The following is a 26401-nucleotide window of genomic DNA, read 5'->3' as shown; positions in this document are numbered from 1 at the left end:
GATGTAGTCCCATTTATTTTCTCCTTTGTTTCCATGCCCTGGGGGATGTAACAGCAAACATATTTTCATGTTGAATATCTGAGAATTTACTACCTATGTTTTCTTCTACGATTTTTATGGTTTCACAACTTACATTTAAGCCTTTTATCCATCTTTTTTTTTGGTATGGTGTAAATTGGTGGTCTAGTTTCATTTTTTTTTTTGCATGTACCTGTCCAGTTTTCCTACCATTTATTGAAGAGACTCTTTGATCTGTTGTGTATGCTCTTGCCACCTTTGTCAAATATCATAGACATTTGATATTTGACATTGCTCATAGAGATAGAGGTATGAGACATGGAGACTTTAAATAACTTGCTGATGAACAGCATTGCCTTGGGATTGGATTGTGGGCAGGACATGAGTGAATGTTACAGGCACACCACAGAGATATCATGGGTTTGGTTCTAGACCACCACAGTGAAAAAGCACAATGAAGCAAGTTGTAATCTTTTTGCTGATGGAGGGTCTTGTCTTCAATTTGTAAAAAACACAATGTCTATGAAGCACAATAAAGCAAAGTGCAGTAAAGATGAGGTATGCCTGATTATATTTAAGGCCAGTAGGCCTTAATTTATGGGGAACAATCCGATGACCAAAACATAAGTTAAAAAAATTTAAGTATAAGCACAGAAAAAAATACACCTATGCTTTTATGTCTATACCTATGTCAGTATTTAGAGAAACACACACCAAACAGTAGAAATTCTTTTGGAAAAATAAAGCTTTTTTCAAATGTCATTTGTTTGGAAGCATCTAGTCTGCCTTTGTCCACTCGAAGTATAATGTGAACCATGTGTACAATTTTAAAATTTCTTGTAGAAACATGAGAAGAAACTGGTGAAATTCATAACACGTTTTGTTTGATTCATATCTAAAATATAAAATCAATACAACAAATTGAGATATTTTGCATTTTTTGAATGGAAAACTTTTGAAATCAGGTGTATTCTACGCTTACAGTATGTCTCCACTTAGATCAGCCACACGCCAAGTACACAGAAACCGCATGTGGCTGACGCCACTACATGTGCTGAATGGACGTTTACATGTAAGATTTTAAAAAAGGTAAAATATTGCTTTTAGTCTCCCACTTACTTTGCTGATGCTTTATCATAAAATACAAATTTAATATCCTGGGAGATAGTGAACAGACCTTTATATAGATATAGATAAAATATTAAGACAACGTGGTATAAATATATATACATATGTATTTTTTATGTCTTTATCCATGATATTTATCACTATATTTAGATTTTAAAAGATAAAAAAGATGCAAAGATACGAGAGCTCGAGGCCAGAGTGAGTGACCTGGAGCTGGAAAAGGTGAAGCTGGTGAACGCAGGCTCGGAGCGGCTCCGGGCCGTGAAGGACATCAAACAGGAGAGGGACCAGTTGTTAAGTGAGGTGAAAACTAGTAGGAATGAGTTAAACAGTCTTACAGGTATGTCACTTCAGTTCGGATTCTGCTAAAAAAATAGCTCTATCAGCGAAGTCCAGTGTAGATACTTGTGAAAGAATACTTCTTCGTCCATGTGACAAGTGTGGATTAACTGCTGCCCGGTGGAGCTGTTCCATTGCCCAACAATGCTTCTTTCTGAGGAGCTCTCAGATCTTGCACTTATTTAGTGTTTGTTGACTCAGTTCTCAGGGTCCAGGAAGTTCTTTCCTGAGTTTCCAAGGAAAGGGTGAGGGAAGTGGAAAACTTGAGTCCTTTAAGTCAAATATCTCGATTAGAGCGCTAATGATGAAGTAACATGTGTCAACAGACTTACGCAAATTTCTTGGAAGGACAAATTCAGAGCCATAAATTTAAAAACGAAACAATTACTGTTTACAATTAGTACGGCACAGGCTTCAGCTGTGTCTCAGATGCAGACACAGTCACCGGGTCCTGAGCACTGACTCAGCCAGGTGCTGAGCTGGGCCCCAGAAACACAGCCACAAAGTTCCAGGCGGGTGGTAGCCAGACTGCACAGGACGGGTTACAGCCCAGGGGTGAGGCACAGTGGGTGTGTGCCAGGCGCAGAAGAAGGAGAGGGTGGAGAATCAGCCTCCTACAGCAGGCGTCCTCTGTACTCAGTTTGAAGGGGAAAAGGAATTTGGCAGGTGAAAAAATAGGTGGAAGGGCTATCTAGACAGAGAGAACACTGTAGGCAAAACCAGGAAGGCATGAAATAATGTAACGTGACCTCAGGAGTATTTGTTGGAGTAACAGTGTGAAGGAATGAGGACTAAGAAATGAGGCAGAATAGATCGGCAGAACCAGACAACCTGGAGCCAGCAAAAGACACTAAGTAAGAGATTGTTGTCATCAAACTTACATTTTAGGAGAACAGTGTCAGCAAGTAAAGAGAGAAAGGCAAGACTAAAGGGACAGAGACCAACCCATTAAAGAGGATTTTTCAGGGTCTGGGGAAATGTGATGAGAACTTGAACTAAGGCAGTGGCAGTAAGAATGAGAGAAGGAAGAATTCAGAATGTTTTTGGAAATTGAATTGACAGTACTTAGTGATTGGAGGGCTGTGTCTGGGTTTTGGGTTGTAAGTTTGAATTGTTGGGAAAACAAGGATACCAAAAACAGAGAGGGAAATGGCAAGGAGGGGCAGTTTGAGGGCAAGAGGGTGAGATGCAGTCAGTATGAGGTAGTTGGTCTGGGAAGCAGCAGGGCATCCACGTGGAAATGTCTGGATAGACAGAGACCTTAGCAAAGAGGTCTTGGCCCTGTCTGCTTCCTGTATGTGTAAATCTGTCATAGATAAGGATGGATAAATAGATAGATGGTGGTTAAATCTATGGTAGTGGATATGATAACCCAAGAAAAAGATTTAAGATGAAATAGATGTAAGTCAGTTACACAGGCTGGAAAAAAGCAATATTGGAGGACCCACCCGAGCAGATTTTTTTAGAGTCAGATCCCTGATAATGTATATGTACACACATCTACGTTCTGTAACAAATGACAGTGTAACTAAATGCACTCTCTTCTCGCTCTAAAATTCTGTGATCATTAATTACTAATAAAATACATTTCATAACAATGGGATGGAAAAAGTAACTCTTATTAATTATCATGTTGTACAGAAGACTATGAAGTCTTAAAAAGGAATTTCCGAAACAAAAGCGAAGAAATGGAAACTACTACAAATAAGCTAAAAATGCAATTAAAATCTGCACAGTCTGAACTAGAACAAACAAAAAATACATTAAAGTCGATGGAAGGATCTGATGGTCATGGTATGCTGTATTAGATTTTTTTCTTTTGTTTTTAATTCCATTGATCTAGTTTTATTAAAGCACAGACCTGGATACATTGCCTCCATCTCTCCACAGTGCCATATGATGTGAAAGAGATACAGCAATAGGTCATCAGTGATGGGTGTTGTGTAGCAGTAGTTCTGCTTGGGTTTTGGGGGGGATGGTGGGAAGGGCCATGTGCTTAATCCCTCAAGTATCTAAATTTTCTTTCCCTATGGTTATTTCAACAATTTCTAACAGACTTTCATGTCTGTAAATGTCAGTTGATTATTTGTAAGGATATGTTGATATAAATACAAGTCATTGCTAATTTTTATTCAAACCCTTATTTTTCACATGTTCATTATCTATATGAACCATATATCTGTGGCTAATTGGCAGTTCCTGGGGAGGGGACCTGGAAACTAAACTTCTAGAATCAGGGGTCTCTTCCTGCCTCTTTCACCTGTTCCCTTTTTGCCTTGCTGCCTATATTAATTTGGAGAGAGAAGGTTACTGACATTTTCATATTCATGCTTTTGGTATGGCTGTATTAGCTGCCTATAGGAATAAATATCTGAGTAAATATTTTTCCATTTCTCAATATTTTGTAATATCAAAAGATTTATTTTTGTGCTTGCTTCAGCAGTACATATACTAAAATCAGAACTATACGGAGATTATCATGGCACCGGCACAAAGATGACACACAAATTTTTGAATTGTTCCATATTTTGTGTGGTTCTCCGGGGGTTCCACTCTTTCCTTGCTGGGTCGCACTAAGACAGTGGTAGGAGGTCACTCACTCAGGGGGCCCAGTTGGGGCCTGTCCCCTCCCCACAGACAGAGTCCCTTTCTCATTGCCCTCCTGGCATCTCCCCAACTACCATTACAATTCCCAAACCAACTAGGTGATCTCGTATTGGCATTCAGATGCTTATTTTTCACCAGTTAAATTATTTCAATATATAAAAGATTACATAAGAAAATTACCTTTGAAGGCCAACCATGATCTACTTAATCAGACTAGAATTCTTCAGAATGACAAACAAGTGATGTCAGACTTTGTATCTACCAATATATCATGTACTGTGCTTCCCTTAGCCCTGTTTTTGACAGTTTAGCTATAGGAACTATGTCTGGTTAGCAAGTTAGTTTTTAAAGAATGGTACTTTTCTTTTTAACCTCTAAGCTATAATTGGACCTGACTCAAGCAGTAGCATTTCAAAACTCTTTCCTCAGCTGATTATAAGCAACAACATAGGTTCTTTGACTTTGAATTTCCAAGCAAGGAGGAACTGGTATATATTTTCAATGGCCTGCCATGTCTTAAGTATGTAGTGTCTGCTGCCTGTACAGAACATTCTCATCCTGTCAGGAGTTATACTAAAATGATCACATATATGCTTATGATGCTAATTTAACTATTGAAAGAGTAGTGAATTGTAAGCACATGGCAATAACCATAAAAACAAAAATGGAATGGTTTGTGATATCACTGGACTCTTTTAAGAAATCACTAATAGTAATGTCTTACATGGTATTTTAAAAATCAGTTTCCAGAAAAGTAATTTTATTAAAAATACTATATGTGGCACATTTATTATGACTGTTTTTATGTATATATTTCCTACATGTGTGAGTATTCATTTGGTCATCATTATTTATTACCATTGGAGACATGGTAAATTGCAGTAGTCAATGAAAATAATCCCAGTAACAAGCAAATCACAAAACATTATCATATGTATAGTTTAAAACCTCCAATTACTTGCTGAAAATTGTTATATCCCAATATTGTGAAATCCAAAGACCTTTTATCGTGCTCATTCACTTGAAACTGTTCAGGTGCCTTGAAGAATCTTACTTGTCACGTCATAATGTTTAACCATCACATCATAGTAGCCTTTCAAAATTCAGGAACTCATAAATTAAGGAGCAGTTTACTTTATTTTTTTTTCAGCTATGAAAGTGGCAATGGGGATGCAAAAACAAATCACAGCCAAAAGAGGTCAGATAGATGCCCTTCAAAGCAAGATACAATTTTTGGAAGAGGCAATGACTAATGCGAATAAGGTAAGTCCCTGTCCCCAGGCTGAGGGAAGGCGATGTGTCCCTGTATTAATATGCTACAAAACAGAGTAAGGCAGAGCAGAGATTAAAAAGTACAGCAGAGAAAAGATAAGTTATTTCTGACTGAGACAATGAGGGTAAAGTTCCTGAGAGAACATTTGAGCAGGATCTCAAAAGAACTAGTTAAATGCAGGATGGGCAAAAAAATGTTCTTCGTAGAATCAGGGAGTGATTATATGCAAAACACAATTTAACTATAATGCGTTCTTAAGATTACTGTGCAATACAAAAGTGTAAAATAAAAACCACAGGGCTCACAGAAACAATGGGATGAGTAGCACCACACTAACACATTTTGTCAGCAACACACACAAAAATAGAAACAATAAAAATGGTAGCACAGTTTATACATGTTCAGTGGTTCAGTAATACATAAATACTAAAGCCAATATGAATATGGCCCCTTACCTTAAAAAAAATACCAGAAGTTTCCTTGTGGAAGTGTGCATCAAAGGGCTGCAGCTTGTGAGTCACTACGAAGGGGTGGAAGGTAGGTTTAACACTGCACATGCTTGGATGTGGCTCATAACACGAGGTAAACTGAGGTGGCTGACAGTTAGTTGTTTGAACAGTGTGTATATGCTTTTTCTATATTCCTTTGCAGCTTCATTTAGCTGGATGTGGTTTCTCATAAGTGAAACTTTGCATAAATAAATGTGACATTTGTGTTATGCTTAAATGTTTCCTTATAATAATTTTGGAACAAATTTGCATTTTTAACAGAAGAGTTAGAACTTACTGTAGTGGAGATGAGAACATAAAGAGCATAAGTAGAAAGTAATAAGTATAACTCAAGTGATTGCTTTTTCCCCACCCAAAATGAACTGCTAAAGTACTTTTTTAGAATGAGGCTAAATATTAACAAATATGTATATATTTCTTTGTTCTTTACCAATTTTTCTTTTCCTCCTGTTTTCTTACCCTAAATCTTTTCTTTCTTCATCTGTTATTTGCCTGTTTGGAGCCTAAAACAGTGCTTACGCTCACCCTCCCTGAGGGTGTGTAGGGAATTGAGGTGCTGCCTGTCCCACTACAGGAAAGTATTCATCAAAGCTGAATGACATTCCCGTCAAAGGCAAGGAGGCAGTTTGGAAAATAAATCCCCCTCTCCTTCTGAAACCTCTTCTGCCTAACTAATGAGAAAAGGAAAAATTATTTGCATCCAAAATGTATATTGCAGTGGTGATACCATCTACCTTGTTTACATTAAACATTTTCTCTATGAAAAACATATTTAAAGAAATATAGATTCAATAAGTTGAGGTGTGTGTGTTAATAACTTGGCTACTATGTATTTTTTGTCTATTCCATGATGTCTTTTTAAAGGTTTGAACTAATTTTAATGAAATTTTGTTGAATACCAAAGACTCTCCATAAGTGTATCAGCAAGCTCATTCTCAGCACTGGACCACAAATGACTTGAGGGCAGACACTGTGTGTTCCATTTCTTTTTATGTGATTTGTGAAATGAATATTTATCCTTGAAACAAAATAAAAACCCATAAGCTTTCAAATAAATGCATCTTCTTTATACCTCTGTCATTTTAAACAAGTTTCAGTAAAATTTGATGTGATTACTCAATCACAAGTCACCACCGTACACTGTTTCTTTTTATGACAGCATAATTATTACATATTTTGCACATTTTATCAAGGACTTATTAAGCATAGAAAAAAATAATAATACTAGTATTGATAAAATGAGAGAATACGTGGTAACATAATTCTAGCAGCTTTCAACTCCAACTCAGAAGCAGTTAAATATCATATGAATTAAACTCTAGCTCAGGTCTTTATATAACAGTTTTATATTTTCATCATAATTTTTGGTGTTTTTCTGCTGTATAATTGTAGGAAAAGCATTTTCTAAATGAAGAAAAGAATAAATTAAGCCAGGAGTTGAGTACGGTTGTAACAGAGAAAAGCAAGATGGCTGGAGAACTAGAAGTCCTGAGATCTCAGGAACGTCGTTTGAAAGAAAAGGTTGCAAATATGGAAATTGCTCTTGATAAGGTAGTTATTAACAAAACTTATAAAGTGGTCATCTACTAAATAGCTATTAACTAAGTAGAATTGTTCTAGATGAAAGCTCCATGTTGACAAGAACCAAGTCTGTGTTATAGCCCAATCACCCAGCACACTGAAAAAACACATCCTGTAGAGAAGACTCTTCTGACCTTTAAGAATACAGTCATAGAGTGACTAGGTGATCCCCCCTGAAGACACACTTATTGTGGGGCCAGTGCACCAACCACTAGTTACTACATTTCATGGACAAGCTAAATTGGCATTCAAGAGCAATGCTCCTTGCCTTCAAATTCAGGGTGGTGGAATGGGAAGATCCTGAGCTTACCTTTTCTTGTTGACACCGAAACTACAACTACATATAGAACAGCCATCTCCGAGAATGACCTGAAGACTGATAGAATGGATTTTCTACACTTACGGATATAAAGAAAAAGCAACGTTGAAATGGGTAGAAGAAGGGGTGGAGACTAAGTCTAGCCAGGACCTATCTTACCCTCCACTCCCCGTGTACTGACTCACAAGTGGGAGAGATATCACGACCGTGGAGGTCATCCCCGAAGAGCAGGGGTCCAAGCGCTAGCCTGGGGCTCTTGCACTAGGAACAGGAGCCCTGTAACATCTGGCTTTGAAAACAAGCAAGACTTACATCTTGGAGAGCCAGAGGGCTTTAGGAAATCCAACTTGCAGTCTGAGTCCCAGCACAGAGGCAGCAGTTTTAAAAGCACCTACATCATATGAAGATGATACATTGTCTAATTTTTGGGTGTGTGCTGGAGGGACAGATCTGTAGGAACCTTCTCCTGAGTCAGAGGGACTAGCAGGAGCCATTTCCCCCCCTTTCTTCAACCTAGCTGGTCTGACACAGGAAGGCTTCAGTTCTTATACTCTCCATTGGCCCTGCTAACACTGTTCACCCCACCCTGGTGTTTCCTTAAGGACCCACCCAGGCCAGCACCTCTCTAAAATGACTCCTGCTCTGCCACACCCAGTAGGAGGCCTCAGTCAGCATTAGCACACATTAGTGTGTCTGCAACAGCATGGCTGAACCTCACAGCCAGCACACCAAAGGCTTGCCCTGCATACCAGTGAGCCCACAACAGTTGTGGCCAAGCTGCACAGCCAGTGGGCTGGGGACCAGCTTCACCTGCCAGTGTGTCCATAGAAGTTGTGGCCCAGCCACAATAGGAGGCCACACTAGTCCACTCCCTGGAGCACCTGGCTCTAGTGACAAGGTTGATTCTACCACTGGCCCCACGGGACACATTCTAAATAAAGCTGTTTTTTCAAGACCAGGAGATGTAGGTGACCTACCCAATACACAGAAACAAAAAGGCAAAATGAGGAGAAAAAGAATATGTTCCCAACAACAAAAACAGGACAAAAAATCAGAAAAAGAACTAAATGAAACTGAGGTAAGCTGTCTACTAAATAAAGAGTTCAAAGTAATAGTCATAAAGTTGCTCATCAAACTCTGCAGACAAGTGGATAAATGCAGTAAGAACTTCAATGAAGAGATAAAAAGTATTTAAAAAGTACTCATCAGAACTAAAACATAAAACAACTGAAATGAAAAAAATACACTGGAGCAAATCAGTAGCAGATCAGATGATGCATAGGAATGGATCAGTGATCAGGAAGGTAGGATAGTGAAAATCACCCAGTCCAAATATCAAAAAGAAAAAAAAAATGAGGATAGTATAAGGGGCCCTTGGGACAACATCAGATGTACTAACATTTGAGTCATTGAGGTTCCAGAAGGAGGCCAGAGAGAAAGGAACAGAAAACCTATTTGAAGAAATAAGGGCTGAACTTCCCTAACCTGGCAAAGGAAACATACATCCAAGTCCAGGAAGCACAGAGTCCCAAACAAGATGAACCCAAAGAGACCCACACCAAGACACATTATTAAATTGTTAGAAGTTAAAGATAAAGAGACAACCTTAAAAGCAGCAAGAGTAAAACAACTAGTTACATACAATGGAATGCCCATAAGATTATCAGTTGACTTTTCAACAGAAACTCTGCATGCCAGAAGGGAGTGACATGGTATATTCAACATGATGAAAGGGAAAACCTACAACTAAGAATACTCTACCCAGCAAGGTTTCACTTAGAATTGAACACAAGATCAAAATCTTCCCAGACAAGCAAAAACCAAAGGAGTTCATCACTACTAAACTGGCATTACAAGAAATGTTAATGGAAATTCTTCAAGTAGAAAAAAGGGCCAAAACTAGACATAAGTAAATATATTAAAGAAAAAATATCACTGGTAAAACAAAAAAAATATATAGTAAAGATGGGAGACCACTTATTCTTCTAATATGAAAAAATGCCGATAAGTAAAACCCATCAATAATTACTTTAAATGTAAAATGACTAAGTGCTCCATTGAAGAACATGGTAACTGAATTGATTTTTAAAAATGACCCTTACATATGCTACCTACATGTGACTTCAGACTGAAAGATGCATACAGACTGAAAGTAAAAAGGGTAGAAAAAGCTATTTCATGAAAATTGAAACAAACAAGAAAAAAGAAGCCAGACTAGCCATTCTTACATGAAACAAAACAGACTTCAAAACAAAGACTATAATAAGAAACAAAGAAGGACCCAGAAGTTCCACTTCTGGGTACTTATCTGAAGAAAACAAAACACTAATTCAAAAGATATATGCACCCCTGTGTTCACTGCAGCATTATTTACAATAGCCAAGATATGGAAGCAACCTAGGTGCGTATCACTAGGTGAATGGATAAAAAAGAAGTAGATATATACATAATATTCCACACATACTAGAATATTACTCATCCATGAAAAAGAATGAAATTTTGCCATTATGACAACATGGGTAGGCATAGAGGGTATTATGCTAGGTGAAATAAGTCAGAGAAAGACAAATACTGTATCATTCCACTTATGTGTGGAATCTAAAAAACTAAACAAATGAACAAACAAAACAGACTCATGGATAAAAAAACTGATAAGGCCAGAGGGTTGGGCAGTGGGGGAATGGGCAAAAAGGTGAAGGGGATTAAAAGGTACAAACTTACAACATAAATAAGTCATGAGAATGTGAAGTCCAGCATAGGCGATGCAGGCAATAATATCACAATAACTCTGTATGGTGACCGATTGGTAGTAAACTTTTTGTGGTGATCACCTTGTAAGGTACATAGATGTGACATCTATGTTGTATACCTGAAACTAATATAATATTGTATGTCAACTATACATGAATTTAAAAGAGCTTTACCTTTCAGGAAAGGAGAGAATACAGTTGTAACATGTACTCTTTACAAAATTATCTTTTTCAGACTAATACAGGCTCAGGAGAAGTAAGATATAAGATATAAGATGCTCCTGGTGTCCTTAGTGGACTGAATAAATAAAAAATCCCAATCTAACCACCAAAGAATGACTTGAACACTAGGTAGATAGTCTGTTAATAATACTAATGAAATTATAAAGAAATGCTAATATCTGGCACTTTATGGGGTCTGGAAGATGAGGATAGAAAACACAGCTTAAATAATGAGAAGGACCAATGACACTATATTTGTCACTGCCATTTATTATAGAGGAATATAGTAACTTTCCAGTCACCTGAAAACTCTGGAAGACTAAAAATTGACCCAAACCAGTCTTTGATTCTTAAGAAGTCAGAGTCTTCATGGCTAGATAAAATGATGTGCAATCTTTTTTTATCTATTCCAACTTTGATCCTAAAACATGATTCAGTGAATTTTTGTTGTGGCTATTTTTATGAAAAATTTAAATATTTTAAATTTATTTTTAGAGAAGGGAGGGGAAGGAGAAAGAGAGAGAGAGAGAAACATCAATGTGTGGTTGCCTCTCATATGTCCCCTGCTGAGGACCTGGCCTGTAACCCAGGCATGTGCCCTGACTGGGAATCGAACTGGCGACCCTTTGCTTCACAGGCCCATGCTCAATCCACTGAGCTACACCAGCCAGGGCTCTATGAAATTTTTTACATTGCTAAAGTTGTTTGCTCATTTTATCCTTAGCACATTCATTCTCTGAGTGCCCTCCACATACTAAATGTTGTAACGTGCTGAGGAGACAGAGGGTAAAGACGTGGCCCCTAGTCGTTCTCCGTTAACTGTATAAAACATATAAATACAGTGTGCTGGCAGTGCGGAAGTTTCCTTGAAGAGATGGTAACTCTCTGTTTATAGGTGAATACATGAAATTGTATGAAATGGAGGGTAAACCATATGTGGTTGCTTGATTGTAGGCGTCTTTGCAGTTTGCAGAATGTCAAGATATAATACAACGTCAGGAACAAGAATCTGTGCGCCTGAAACTTCAACACACTTTGGATGTAAAAGTAAGCTTTTTTTTTTTTCATTGTAAATAGTGTAGGCAAAATAGTGCCTTCACTTGATATCCTTATATCTTGTTTATTACCTTAGTAATAAACAAGTATACAAGTGTACTTTCAGCATTATCCAATACCAACAATTATAAAATCTGCAAATCTGTTACATGCATGCTATACCTACCCTTTTCATGTACAGTAACAAATTGAAGCACCATGCTTGATGTTAAGTTCTTAGTAAGTGGGAGAGACACGAAAGTGCCTGCCTTGGGGATACCTGAGGGAAGAGGTTGCATACAGAAGGGCCACACAAGTGTGAAAGCCCAAAGTGCAGGTGGTTTTGGCCTCTTTGGAGAATAGCAAAATGATGTACTCTGCATGCCAAGCACATGTGTTCTTTAAAAGCTGTACATTTTCCACTGAAAGGTATGCCTGTTTTCCAAGTGTACTGAAAGTTGCAGACGTACTTTAAAGTCTCAGCAGTGGATCCTTTCATAGCCAGAGCACCACTGTTGTAGATCTTTCTCAGTAGGATGCCAGCACCAGTGTGGAGTCTCTGCCGAAGGTTAGGAGCCAGTGTAGTGCTGTGCCATGCTGCGTGTGGTTGCCTGTCTAGCATGCTTTGACCAATCAGAAGTGTGAGGCATCGTCCCTTAGAAGCACATGCTTAGTCTTCAAAGGGTAACTTAAAAGAATCATCTTGCTTAAGACAGTACTTTGGTTTATAACTTCGTAGAAATTCATCATGGGAGACTGAAATTATGTTTGCAAAAATGCATTTTGATTTCACAATACAAATTGTAGGTTGACAGTTACTTTGCTCACATCCATGTTGTTTTCCAGGAACTTCAGGGCCCTGGTTACACCTCAAATGCTTCTGTGAAACCGCGCCTTCTGCAGTCGTCATCCGCTGCCCGTTCCCACTCCAACCTGCCGTCTTCCCAGTCCACGGGCAGCTTCCTGTCTCATGTAAGGAGCTGGTCCTACAATCCCTGACACAAATGACATAATATATAAAGAATTTTAAATTGAGAAGAATTTTATTTAAAAATGTATCTATAGTTATGACAGTTTTAATTACTAGATTTAGATTTATGTAGACCAGATGAACAAAATATTGAGTGTGATTAATGTTAGCAATGATTGTTAAAGTAAATTATTTAATAGGCTTATGTTTAATTCTTTCCATCACAAGCATTTCCAGACTACAAAGCAAATGCTGAGATAGCTAAAATAAGCATCACTTCAAATGCCAGTGGCAAGTTAGTGTTCTGTTTAATACTCTACCAAGATGAAAATGATTTGCTGTGTATTGTTTCTTCATGAACTATATGTGAACTTACTTATAATCATAAAATGTTTTATTCCTTTTAGTTAAAATATTAGAAGATTTGGAAATATTTTAGTATAACTTTGTATAATTTTAAAGCTCAGGAAAAAATCTGTCCAATGTGAAACTTAGGTATATTTTTTCTTACAAATATATTTATGGCCCTGATCATGTGGCTCAGTTGGTTGGAGCACTGTCCCACACACCAAAAGATTGCAGGTTCAACTCCTGGTCAGGGCACACACCTAGACTGCGGGTTTGATCCCCTGTCAGGTTGCATTTAGAAGTCAAATAACCAATGTTTCTCTCTGATGTTCATGTTTCTATCTATTGATCTATCTCCCCCTTCCTCGCTAAAATCAATAAGCACATCCTCAGGTGAGGATTAAAATGTAAATAAATAAATCTATCTATCTATCTATCTATCTATCTATCTATCTATCTATCTATCTATCTATTTATTTATCCCCAGCTGGTGTGGCTCAATTGGTTGGAGTACCATCTGTAGCAAAAAAGGTCACAGATTCAGTTCCCCGTCAGGACACATACTCAGGTTGTGGGTTCAATCCTGTTGGGAGTGTACAAGGAGGCAACCAATCAATGTTTCTCACTTCACTGTCAATGTTTCTCTCCCTCCTCTCTCTAAAAGCAATGAAAAAATGTCCTTGAGTGAAGAAAAAATTATAATTTATATATATTTATGGAACAACTAACCCCTACAACCAGTATTCTGCTCCATTGTAAAGCAATGAGACTTACTTCATAAGTCACACATGAAAATCAGTTTCACTGATGCACAGTCTTATTGTAAGTATAGCAGCAGGGTGGCCAGTGACCTGCCAGTTAGTCTACCTGTGCCGTTTAAATGCGCACACAGACTGTGAAATGGCTGGAAGTTGCAGTGGATTCCTCTTCTTACAGTACACTTAAGTGTACTGAAAAATAAGCAGTCACACAACAAATAATAGAACAGTCTATCAAACAATAGAATAATAATATTAATATTAGATTTAAGCATGTTATTTTATCTGGAGACTAAACTTGGGGATGGTAGAGCCAGGACTACTGCCTTATGTTTTAAGTGTTATAAAATTATTTTACCTTTAAAACTCTGTTCATATAGTACTGATAAAAATTAACTACTAAGTTAATTAACTACTTAGTTAATTTTTATCAGTATTTCAAAACCCCACAAATGAAACAACAGCAACAAAGAACATTTGACTAGGAGTCGTTGGCACTCAACATGTGTGTCTACAGTTTTGCTCATAGTGTAAACATTTGATTTTCTGAGATTTAATTGGAGCCAGTAGAAAATTTTGATCACTGCTGAATCCCATTTTATCCTGTTTCTAATATGTCCTCACATGGCTCACTTACACTTACCTTACTGAAATAACTACAGATAGAAAGAATTACCTTGTAGGCTCATGGTAGGTTAACTTCTAGAGTCATCATCTAACCCTTATCGGAATGTCAGTGTTGAAGGCATTGTGCAAAAACATGCAGGTAAATGCTTCCCTCCTAGCAGACTTCCAGAGAAAAGGGTAAGATGTTGAACGTACAAGAAGCTGTTCAAAAACTATTTGGAAACAAGAAGGAAATAAGTTTCTGACTGTGTTAATGCATTTTTCCCCTGAAGCTTAAAAAAAAAAAGGTAAAAGAAAGATAATATTTGTACTTATATCCAAAGGAGCAGAATAGCTAGAATACACAATTAACTCTGTAACTCCTTCTTGGCGGCTCTACCCTGGCACTAACACAGTATGCTTCAAGTCATAGTACCTCTGGCAAGTCCAGATCTGTAAGTATGAACCATGTAAAATACTTCATATATTTTTGTACTAAGGAAAAATAAGGTAGAAAACGGTCTTTCTTGAATACTTACTATGCACATGTCAAGTACTTCTCACTTCTTATATGATCCTAACAAAGTAAGAGTTATCTTCCTCTTTTTAGATGAAGAAATGGAGATAAAAATAAGCATTTCACTTGTATAGTGAAATTATCTGTTTTTGCAGAACGGACACAAACGTATTGATAAGGAAAACAAACGGATGGTTGCTAGGTGGGAGGCGGATTGGGATGCACAGTGAAAAAGGCGAAGGGATGGAGCAGCTCAGACTGGCAGTCACAGAAGAGTCAATTTACCAGTTGAAATAATTTTATAGTAAGAAACAATAGCATACAAATCTGAAGAAAATGTATGTCTTTGTTTTGTAAATTGTTTCATTTCAGCACTCTATGAAACCTAACACACCGAAGGAAGACCCAACCAGAGATCTGAAACAGCTTCTGCAGGAGCTGAGAAGTGTGATCAACGAGGAGCCAGCTATGCCCCTGGGCAAGGCCGAGGAGGACGGGAGGACGCCGGCTCTGGGGGTCCCCTACGTGGCTGTGTAAGGCTGTGTGTGCTGCGGAGGGGAGAGCTGCTCCCGTCAGTGCTTCGCCGTCACAGGGTCTGCGTGGTACCCTCTAGGACAGCGATTTTCACCCGCTGTGCCGCAAGAATTTTTAAAACATGCAGTACCTGTTTAGTGAGGGGCGCTGACCTCTTTCCCCTTAGACTGTCACATAAAAAATTACCATGTCCAATGCAATAATAGCCATTCATCTTGAATGAATCAAAATTATACCTGTTTTTTGTCAGGTTGACAAAAAATATAATGCATATTTTTGGTGTGCTGCAGAATTTTAGTAATTAGTTATGTGTGTCATGAGATTTAAAAATGATTGAAAATCGCTGCTGTAGGAGGTCGAGGTGTAAGAAAGTTTGAAGTGTCTGATGCTACCAGGGCAGCAATATGAAAATGAAGGAGTTACGCAGAAGTAAACTAACTTGGCGTCAAGAGAAAATATATTCTATTTAGAAAGTAATCGCGCAAGTTGTTACCCAAAGTTATAGTTCTGTATAAATGTATAGTTTCTAACAGATTTTTCATCCATAATCTTATTTGATTATCACAACAATTTGAGACAAGACAAGGCAGGACTTATATACACCATTTTACACATGAGAAAAACACGAGTTTCCAGAGTTGACTTACCTGCAGCCGCATAGGTGAAGCTAAAATCAGGACCTTGAGAACTACATCACTCTGCAGGGGTCAGCCAACAGGAAAGGCCTTGGTTCCTTAGGCATCCATGCCAATGACTTCTAATCAGATTAATACATGTTCGGATCCAAAAAGGATTCAACCAGTTTATGAGCTCCTCCTTATCCATACTTACAGAAATCAGTGAGATTTTCACATTCTTTTCAAATAGTGTTTTAAAATTTTATTGAGTATTATTATTAGATTAACTTGAAAGATTTAAGATGGTATATGCTATATTTTTAGTATAATAGTAATTGTATACTAGCTGTATACAATTACTGTAACAACACTGCTGTAATATCACTTTCTGGTTATATGGCAAATACACTAATATGTTCAATTAGTATATATTGACCTGAGGTAGCAAATTATTATCTGGATTTGCGTGATTTTTATTAATACTATTATTGGTAGTAATAGTAAAATGGTAGTAGTAGCAGCCCAGTTACCTAGGATACCATTGTGTCCTCTGAATCACGTGTCAGAAATATTCTGTCGGCCACTCCGTCAAAGAATACTGACATGTGCGGGGCACTTGTACTTTTTTATAACTCTTCGATGTGCTTCTAAGCCAGGGCAGTGTTATGACACTTGTTTAACAGGTGACTACTTTCAGGCACAGACTGAGTTGCTTCCTCCCGGGAAGCAAAGGGCAAAGCTAGAAGTAAAAGTAAGAGTCCCTGGCGCAGGAATGACCAGTCTTAGTGGTATTGAGCATGAATGTATTTGGTCTTTGCCTTTAAAGAATTTATGTTACTTTGCTGTAATCCTACAAATGACCTTTTCACCAAAGCTTTTGCTGTATCTAAAGCTTTGAAGAGTCCATGGAACAGAAAGGCATTTCTGAGTTGAAGAGGCCTGAAATCTACTCCTGTGCCTTAGAGAAGAGTTAAATACATATAAGAGTTGTTTATTCTAAAAATGCATGGAATCTGGAAATTATTCTTTGTGTAATTAACTGAGAGTTACATTTATCTCTGCAGAGATGACAGAGCAAGAGACTGCACTACGGAGTCAAGCTTGAGATTGGAGACATGCTATAGGTAAAAAGGATCTGAGGTCCTTGAATCTAAATAATTGTCCACGAATTTTGTATGTGACTAGGTAATTTGGAAAGTCTGTTTGGATAGTTTGCATGGGAATTTGGGGCTCACTGAAAGAAAGCTGTTACATCCTGGTTGTTGTAGCTCAGTGGATTGAGTGCCAGCCTGGGAACCAAAGAGTCAGTGGTTTGATTCCCAGTCAGGGCACATGCCTGGGTTGCAGGCCAGGTCCCCAGTTGGGAGCGCACAAGAGGCAAGCACATATTGATGTCTCTCTTCCTCTCTTTCTCCCTCCCTTCCATTTTCTCTAAAAATAAATTTGAAAATCTTTTTAAAAAGAAAGAAAGCTGTTACATTTTAAAAACTGAAACTAAAATAAGAATTTCAATGAAATATATTGAAGATATTTACTTTCTAGAAATCATTTAATAAGCATTTTTTGCTTATTTTAAGTTTGCTGCTATATACCCACATGATTGTGTCCATGCTGTGTGCCGTGCCAAACACAGAAGACTTTTCTTACAGTTACACAGATTTACAGTGGCTACATCACATTGGAAAGGAAGGTAGTCTAGAAGGAAATGATAACCTCTAACAATCCTATTTGCATCAGTAATTGAAGCACTGAATCTTTTCATGAAATCATGAAAAGAACATAAAGAAATGAAATCCATAACCCCCAAAGACAGCTTCTGAGAAATGACTTTAGCCATAGAAGAAAAAAGGCAAAAATTAATTTGCCATTCACTTTAGACACAGAGGCCGTCGCTCACAGATGTTCAGGAGCTCCTCACTGTCTGCTGCATCAAGTACATGTCCCCGCAGGCCAGCCCTCAGAATCGCCCGGACTTGTCGCCAGCCCGCCTCTCTCCCACGTTCTGCTCTGACCTACACAGACTCGCCCTGATTCCCGTGTCTTCTTGTCGTCAAGCTTTTCTCTGTACTGTTTCTTCCGCCTGGAAGAGCCGGTGCCCCAGTCTCACTCCTTTGAATCTGTGTTTGTCTAAAAGCAACATTCAGAGGAACAATTTTGTTTTGTCACTAAGTTAAAATAACATTGTGTAGTCTTTAATTTCCTGCATCCCTCTACCAACAGAAGCAGCAACTCATTAAGGGACTCCACCGAAGGCAGTAAATCAAGTGAAACTTTCAGCAGGTAAGAAAGATCTTACCAGCCCGGACTTTCAGACTGTCCCCTTCACTACTGTTCGTTCATTAATTCAACAGACCGTGTCCTCCCCGCCCCCCGCCACATTGTGCCAGGCCCTTAGGATGTTACATGGTGAGCGAGGTGGACTTGGGCCCTGTTGCATACAGTCGAAGATCTGCTTATTGACTGACTGCTGGAAAAAATGCTTATTTTTTTCTTTTCTATTTTCACCACACAAAAAATAGAGATATCAGAGCCCTTTTTAAATCATAAAATATGAAAATGAATTATACTGTTTAAATCCCAGTTAGGCAGAGGCTTATTCATTGTCATATCCTCTCAAATTCATTGTGGCATAACACTCCTGCCACAGAGTAGCAATTCAGTAAATCTTTGTTTAGTGAATGAATTAAGCCAGTATTGTAAATATTTTCTTACTGTCCTTGCTACTCAATTAATATGCAACAAGCTTGAATCTTTCTTAATATATCTTTCTCTCAACCTAAAGGAAATGAGATCTGATTTTCTCCCCTGGGTGTGTAACACTGCATTGTTCCTATTAATAATAACTGTAACAATCTACTGTACATTTTTGTTTTTCTATTTTCTGGGTGTTTTAGACTGACAACCTTCAGTCTACCTAATCTGTAATGCAGGCATTATTACTCTCATGCGTAGGTTGGTAATGAAGACCCAGGTTGCATAAGACCCAAGGTATGACCTTGGCAAGTTTCTTGCCAAAGGGGGTTGGATTTGAACTCGGGACTCCACTGCACTCCCGAACAGCAGTGAGGACTCCGAAGAGCTTTTGCTTATCTGGGTCATTTCTATTGCCACTTTAAATATTAGAAAATAAATTTTAATATTAAGCATTTAAAAATTTTAGGACACTGGTATTTATTTTAAAATAACAGTATATTAGATGTGACTATAATCTATTTTATTATGAAAATAGCTATATTTTCAAACAAACAATTATTAAGAAGGCATTGTTTTATAATTTAGTGCATGGCTTGATAAAAGCTGGATTCTCTTATGTGCACCTGCACGTAATCTGTTGTCAGATATCACGCAGCCTCTGGAAACTCCACTGTACACATGTAAGCCACTAAGAGTTAAAAAGCAGATGATATTTTAGTATCCTGGTAAAAGTAGTGTTGACCTCACAACCCCCCTGCACGGGAACCACCTGGAGAACGGCTGCTGTAATATTCTCATCCCAGAACCCAATGCACAGACCATGTGGTTTCTTTCAAGTCACTGGTTTAAATAAGTCTGATAGTTGTGTGGAGCGATACTACTATTGCTATGAGAGGTTTCCTTCCTTTTTCCTTTGGTTTTTTCATTTTTACAAAAGTCATTAAGATCTTATCTCAGAATTCATGAGAAAAATGGTTGGGTTTTATTGCTACTAGTACACAAAAATGAATTTTCTAAGTACACAGGAATGAATTTTCTAACTAAGATTACATATTATTAAATTTTCATTCTGCAGAATGTTCACAGGCACGGAATACATAAATATAATGCAGCTTTGGATCTCCCTCATTGGATATTTTAGGGTTTCTGCAGTTTAGGGTTAGGATTGCCACCTTGAGTTTATATTTTAAGCCATCACTTTGCCTGCACTAGCTCGCTTCTGTCCATAAAAACTAACACTGTGTTTTTGAAATGCACTGTTCTCATGACCATTCTTGTGCTTCCAGAGAGCCGGTCACGTTGCATGCAGGAGAGCTGGAAGATCCCTCGAGCTGCTTTACATTCACATCTGCAGGTAAGTGTTCAGTGAAAGCACAGAAGTGGGGCCAGCTTGAAACCTTACAGCGGCTTCCTATTTCCGTGAGAATGACAGCTAATGCTGTTACAATAGCCTACGAGTCCCCATTAATTCTGTGGTCTCATTCCTCCTGTTCCCACTGTATTCACTCTGCTTCATCAATCCTTGAATTGTTCTTGAACAGTCCAGGCAGCTTCTGTATCAGGATGTTTCCACCTACTGTGCCCTCCACATTGCTAACGCCATCACCTCCTTTAGAGTGTTTGCTCATTGCTTGTCACAGTGAGACTTCCTCTTACAACCTTATTTAAAATTGTAATCCTTCCACAGCCCTAGTTCCTTTTGCCTCTTTCTCTTTTTTAAATTACACTTATCTTTTGCCATGGCTAGTGTGGCTCAGTGTATTATTGAGCACCAGCCTGCAAACTGAAGGGTCACTTGTTCAATTCCCAGTCAGGGCACATGCCTGGGTTGCAGGCCAGGTCCCCAGTAGGGGGCGTGTGAGACACAAGCACACTTTGAGGTCTCTCCTCCCCTCTTTCTCCCTCCCTTCCCCTCTCTCTAAAAAATAAATAAATAAAATCTTTTTTTAAAAAACATAATATTCTTAAATATTAAGCTCTTAAAAAAAGTTCTTAATTTTTAAATAGTCTTTAACTTGTGAGAAATCTTTTAAAAACTAATATTTGAAGAAAAGAGCATTTATTTGAAATTTAACAATTCCTTCAGGTATACTTCACTTTATGTTTTTTATTGTTGTTTTATTCAAGAGAATACAAGATATATCCTTGCTTTCTTAGATTAATATAAATGAGTGCTTTATCTATTCTCATACATTGTGAGTACCTTAGAATACATTAAATCTATTCACTATCCTTCCAACTTACATACAATTATTGTCATTTATTTTAATTATAAATATAAATACTGCAGGGGATAATTTACATTGTTTTGTACAGTTGATATTCACTTTAATATAAGCACATATTTATGCTTTATCTTCTAACTGATATCATTTACTTATACTTTTAACATTTCCTTTAATGTAAGTCTGCTAGGGACACATTTTCTGTTTCTGTTTTTCTGAACTTGTCATTATTTTATGCCAATTTTTGAAGAATATTTTTTGCTGAGTATAGAATTTTAGAGTTGACATTCTTTCACTTTGAAAATACTCCACTGTTTTCTGGCTTCTGCTGTCTCTACTAAGAAGTCAGCTCTAAGTTTAATTGTTGCTCATTTACCACTAACTCGTCTTTTTTGCCCTTCTGGCCACTTTAGGACTGGTTTTGTTTTTGGCTTGGTTTGGTTGGTGGTTAGCAGGTTTTAACTGCTGTGTCCAGGTGTGACCTCCGTTATAGAAGAAGAACCCATGTGGGTTCGCAGTCGTGCTGTTCGGGTGTGTCATAGTCTGTGCCTCCGTTGTCCAGACCTCGGGGGTCCATAACTGTCACCTATATATTTTCTTGGTTTTCCATCATGCGATTTTGTCTCCTCCTGCATCTGGTTGTTTTGAGTGTATGACAAACATGTATGAAAGTCATCCAAATGGTTCGGTGCTTAGGATGTGGTTACCTTCCTCAGGAGAGCGCATTCGTGCTCTCTCATAGTAGACAACTGAGGACACCAGCACTCACAGATTGATTTAATCCATTGAGGAATTTAAGAAGATTTGAAGCAGGCCCCAGACCCCCAAGGGCGGGTCTTGTTCCTGTAGACCTTTGTTTCTAAGACAGCCCTTTCCCCGAGCAGAGTACCCTGGAGTCCCACCCAGAACCGTGGGTCTTCAATAGAACAGTCCTTTGCTGCCCCGCAGGCATTGGGAACATTGTCTTGTGAGTTTGACTTTTTGAGAGGTGTGGTGTGCTATTTTTAATTAAATCTCTTCTTTTACTTTTGTTCTTGCAAAATTTTAGTTAGTCCATCTCTGAAAATTTCAACTTCTCGTTCATTCCACTCTTCTCCTAAGAAGTCTCCAGTTCACTCACTCCTAACTAGTTCAGCCGAAGATTCAATAGGCTCCACATCACAGTATAGATCCAGCAAATCTGTTCATTCACCGGACTCTGTTAAAGGTAAGAATGATCTCATAGCAATAATAAGATTAATTGCCTTTAAAGTTCTGGTAAACTGAAAGTTCCCTTCTGTAATCAGAATAAGATATTATGTGGTGTTCTTATATGCAAGTTCTGATAGCTACCTGTGTAACTAAGTGGGTCTGATTTAAATAGAATAGCTATTATCTGTGTGTGTGTGTATGTCTCCTTCTCTCTCTATATATATATATAGACACACACACCCCGTAATAAATATACATAGAAATTATATGTAAATATTCTCTTTCCTTCTCTGTCAATAGAACTCTTTTCTATTATGAGATTTTGTGCATTCTTTTAAATGCTGTGACTTCTCTTATTTACAATCTCTAAAATATGGCTGTCTGTGCTTTCATAAATGCAAATATCTGTCATACAAACTTATTAAAATGTCTTCATTTTTTAATTCTAAGTTCTTTTTTTTGGGTAAGGCAGATAAGAAAAAAGGTTTGATTTAGAGTATGTTCCTGATAAATCAGTGACATTAAATATGTAGATGTTGACTTGAACTTGATATGTTTTTCATCGTGTTTGACAGTGACTCAGAGAGCCCCAGTGCTCTAGGGCATCATTCCCCTTGATGAGGGCTAACCTAGGCCAGTTGCTGCATCAAAGACTAAGGTCAAATTAAAATCTTGAGATTGCCCATTGAGAATTTCTCAGAGGCTGACAAAACTTAGCACACCGACGAGAGAGTAGTTTGCGTGTTGTCTATTCCCTCCTCGGTTGCTCCCTCCACATTCATGCTCAGTTCACCACAGCCATGTCCGCACCCAGGCCCCCCTCTTCCATCCTGCAGCACCTTCCTCACCCAGGCGACGGTGGCTGAAATGGGGACGTGGCCTCACACACCTTCGAGAATGTTGCCAGTGTCAATATTAAATCTTGTTCTTCCAAATCCTAAGTTCATGGAACTCCAAGGTTTGGTGTGGAAAGCTGTCATTGATAATATAGAATGTAGTATTAAAGTCTTCCTCTCACTCATCCCATTTAATGCGATGTAGTTAAATAAGAGTAAATCAGACTGATTTTGAAACAAAATCAAGTAAGTTAATATTGCAATATTTAGAAAATACTCTTCTTTATTTTAAAATAGTGTTTTAAGGTTTTCATTATTTTAAAGGGAAGATTATTTAACCTGTAATTGGAAGACTTCTAAAATATATATTAAATAGGCTTTTAATATCACATCTAAGCAATTTTCTAATAGCTTCACAGTCTCAGCCAATAGAAACCACAGGAAAAACGTGCAGGAAGCTTCAGAACAGACTGGAAAGCTTGCAAACTCTGGTAGAAGACTTACAAATGAAGAACCAAGGTACAGTGTACGTTTGGTGAAATCTTCCTTTTTCAAAAGCATACTGCCCTTCCATTTAAGCCTCCTATCTATTGACCTAACTGCACGGGATCTTGAATAAGCAACCTTAGTCAAAATACAAGGGACTTAACTATGACTAAGCCCTGGATTCATTGTGTGACCTGAGGCAGGTCACTTTCACCCTCCCCTCTAGATAAGTGTTTGTGTGGAGGTAGCCAGGATACAATTGCAGTCAGTAGCCAGAAAACAAACAAACAGTATTTAGCCTTATAATGGATTTTAATTGGCATGGGCTATAAGACATTATGCCACATAATGAATCACTAAATAAAAAGATAAACTACTTACAAATAAACTAAAGCTATTTGGATGAGAAATTATTGTACTCTGCAGATAATAGGAAACTCTTGGGCGTAAGTTCCAGGTGGACCTTCCCATAGATATGGGAGGATATGGACGTGTTCCCATGGGCTTGGGGGGCTATCACAGTTATGCTTTTTTGACATAAATTCATGAGTCCCGGAGCCTTTTTTGAAAGGGAGATTAATTTTGAAGTATGCATGTTATTCCATCTTTTCAGCTCTGGAGAAGTGAGTTGCAGATGAATGATAATAAATATTTTTCTAAGAACAAATCCTTATAAAATAAATTTAAACTTATTACTGATAATATCTGCTAGTAGCATTTACTGAGCCAGCTACGTGCCGGCTCTGTGCTCGGAGCTTCACTTGCGATTTTTCTGTGTGGACCTCACAGCAGCCCTGGGAGGTGGGCACTAGTCTCCTGTCCTTTGAAAATGAGGAACTGGAGGTAGACCCAGTCAGTCAGTAAGTCCTAAGCCACGTGAGTAGTGGAGCTGGGACTTGATCTCTGTGATTTCTAATTGCAAAATCCACAGTTTTTAACATACTAATGCTATACCAAATTGTTATAAAAGAAAATTTCAAATCTCTTAGGATAACCCCAGATCCTTGTGTATATAAACATCAGGAGAAATGTTTGATTTTAAGTTTCTTGTGAGTTTTTAAAAGCCGATGCATTATGTTCTTGGCCCCATTTTTATCACATGTGGACTTACGTCTCTGAGTTTATCTGAGTGATGCCACCTCGTAAAAGTCCACATGGGGGACGTGTTGTATCTGTTCAAGAAATAAAAAGACCATTATATTACGCACGTTGTCTGGGTGGACTGTCTCTTGGAAATTATGAAACAAATATTTTGGAGAAAATTTTGGGCGCATTTATCAAAACTTAAAGTGCACAGATGCCTTGACCCAGAAATTCCACTTCTAACAATTTATTCTATAAGAAATAATTGCACAAGTTTCTTATTTCTATAAGAAATAAGTGCACAAAAGTTTGTTTATAGAAGTATTTTCTATAAGACTGTGTATAAAGAAACCTAAGAAAGCCACTTTTGAAACTGTATTTGCTAACACATTGGTGGGTCGCTCTGACGGAGCACAGTGCCACCCCAACAAAACAGGAGCTGACCTGTGGCGATGCGGACATCCTGTTAAGTGAATAAAGTAAGCTGCAGGACAACTTATAAAACAAAAAATCTCAAAAAGGAACAATTTATGCTACATTTACATTTCTGTAAAGAAGAAGACTCGTGTGTTGGGGGCGTGTGCATGTAGGTGGAGATACTCACCAGGCCGTTTCCAGTGAGCACCTCTGAGAGGGGGTTCGGCAGCGGACGGGACGGAAACACTTTCCTCTCTCTATACCCGTCCGAGGCGTGCACATTATTTACACTAGTACGTGTCGCTTCTGTGAAATGATTACCATGCCCACTTAAAATAACTGAAAGAGCAAAGATTGATTCTTAGTTCCATGTCTTTTCAAAAATATGCTATTTGGCAATTTTTAAGAACTTCTTGAGCTCAGAATGTATGTATTCCACAGTAGCAAGCTGCCCTTTTCAAAAGCACATAATAGAACAAAAGCCTCAGTAAATGTTGCTGTTCTAACTTTGTTTTATCAACATTTTCAGCAATGTCTTCAATGATCAGAAATCAAGAGAAAAGGATACAGAAAGTCAAGGACCAGGAAAAAATGTTACTAAAATAATACATTGCTTGCCTAACCTTTACAGAGAGATGATGCCCAATTAATTGTGGTGTTACTTGTAATTAGTGCCCCGTGAACTTTTTTCTTTTAATGAGAAAATTTAATAAAAGTTACCCTGTCCTGTAAACTCTATTTTGAAATAAAATATTCTTGAATACTCTCCCAGTAAAACTTCAAGCAGTATTAGCTAGTTGTGAAAGTATTCATAACATATAAGGTGTCGATTTGTACTAATGTGTTGGCATAATTATGTATTTTTTAGTATTTGTACTGGTGCTGAGGCAATGGTTATTTTTTTTAACTGAACAGACAACTTTCACAGGAAAGTGGAAGATGTGGGGTGATGCCCAGAACAGCACCAACACCCCACACTGACGGGTTCCTTCTGTGACCCCAAACTCGCCGTGTGTTCTGTCTGTGTTGGTGAGTGTGAGCCGGTAACAAAACACTGGGACCCCTAATAGAAACTTTGAAGAGAGTGTCTCTTCCATGTATTAAGAACTCTAAAGAAATAAAGAAGACGTGTTATTCTTCAGTCAGTGGGTAGCTTCTTCAGAGTGAATGTATTCTGTCTGCCTTAATCAGATTTTAATAAATCAGGGGGTTTTGAGTGTGGAGAGTTTCCCAGCACGAATAACCGATTCTCTGTGGACACCAGCTAGCTAGCTGGCTGTCCCACACGTCAGTTCAGTTCTGACACTATACGGAGTTAATGCCAGATTCTACTGATTT

General features: G+C 38.1%; 1 protein-coding gene and 1 non-coding gene across 2 annotated transcripts in view; both read left to right on the top strand.

Annotated features, from left to right (window-relative positions):
- Nucleotides 1–25939, top strand: part of CCDC158 (coiled-coil domain containing 158) — a 62000-nt gene extending 36061 nt beyond the window's left edge. The window contains exons 13-25 of the mRNA XM_053655672.1: nt 1297–1486; nt 3127–3279; nt 5243–5355; nt 7267–7425; nt 11701–11793; nt 12628–12753; nt 15353–15513; nt 17196–17255; nt 18352–18411; nt 20112–20179; nt 22099–22257; nt 23489–23596; nt 25593–25939. Of these exons, the coding sequence (XP_053511647.1) occupies nt 1297–1486; nt 3127–3279; nt 5243–5355; nt 7267–7425; nt 11701–11793; nt 12628–12753; nt 15353–15513; nt 17196–17255; nt 18352–18411; nt 20112–20179; nt 22099–22257; nt 23489–23596; nt 25593–25669 (1527 nt within the window). The 3' untranslated portion in view covers nt 25670–25939. The remainder of the gene's footprint in view (nt 1–1296; nt 1487–3126; nt 3280–5242; nt 5356–7266; nt 7426–11700; nt 11794–12627; nt 12754–15352; nt 15514–17195; nt 17256–18351; nt 18412–20111; nt 20180–22098; nt 22258–23488; nt 23597–25592) is intronic.
- On the top strand, nt 3913–4016 carry LOC119050660 (U6 spliceosomal RNA). Its single transcript, XR_005082796.1, has one exon. It is a non-coding gene; the product is annotated as a U6 spliceosomal RNA (small nuclear RNA).
- Nucleotides 25940–26401: the final 462 nt, after the last annotated feature.

This window comes from Artibeus jamaicensis, unplaced genomic scaffold (genome assembly GCF_021234435.1).
Source record: "Artibeus jamaicensis isolate MK-2021 breed Jamaican fruit bat unplaced genomic scaffold, CSHL_Jam_final scaffold_1031, whole genome shotgun sequence".
NCBI lineage: Eukaryota > Metazoa > Chordata > Mammalia > Chiroptera > Phyllostomidae > Artibeus > Artibeus jamaicensis.
This window is presented reverse-complemented; position numbering and strand designations above follow the sequence as displayed.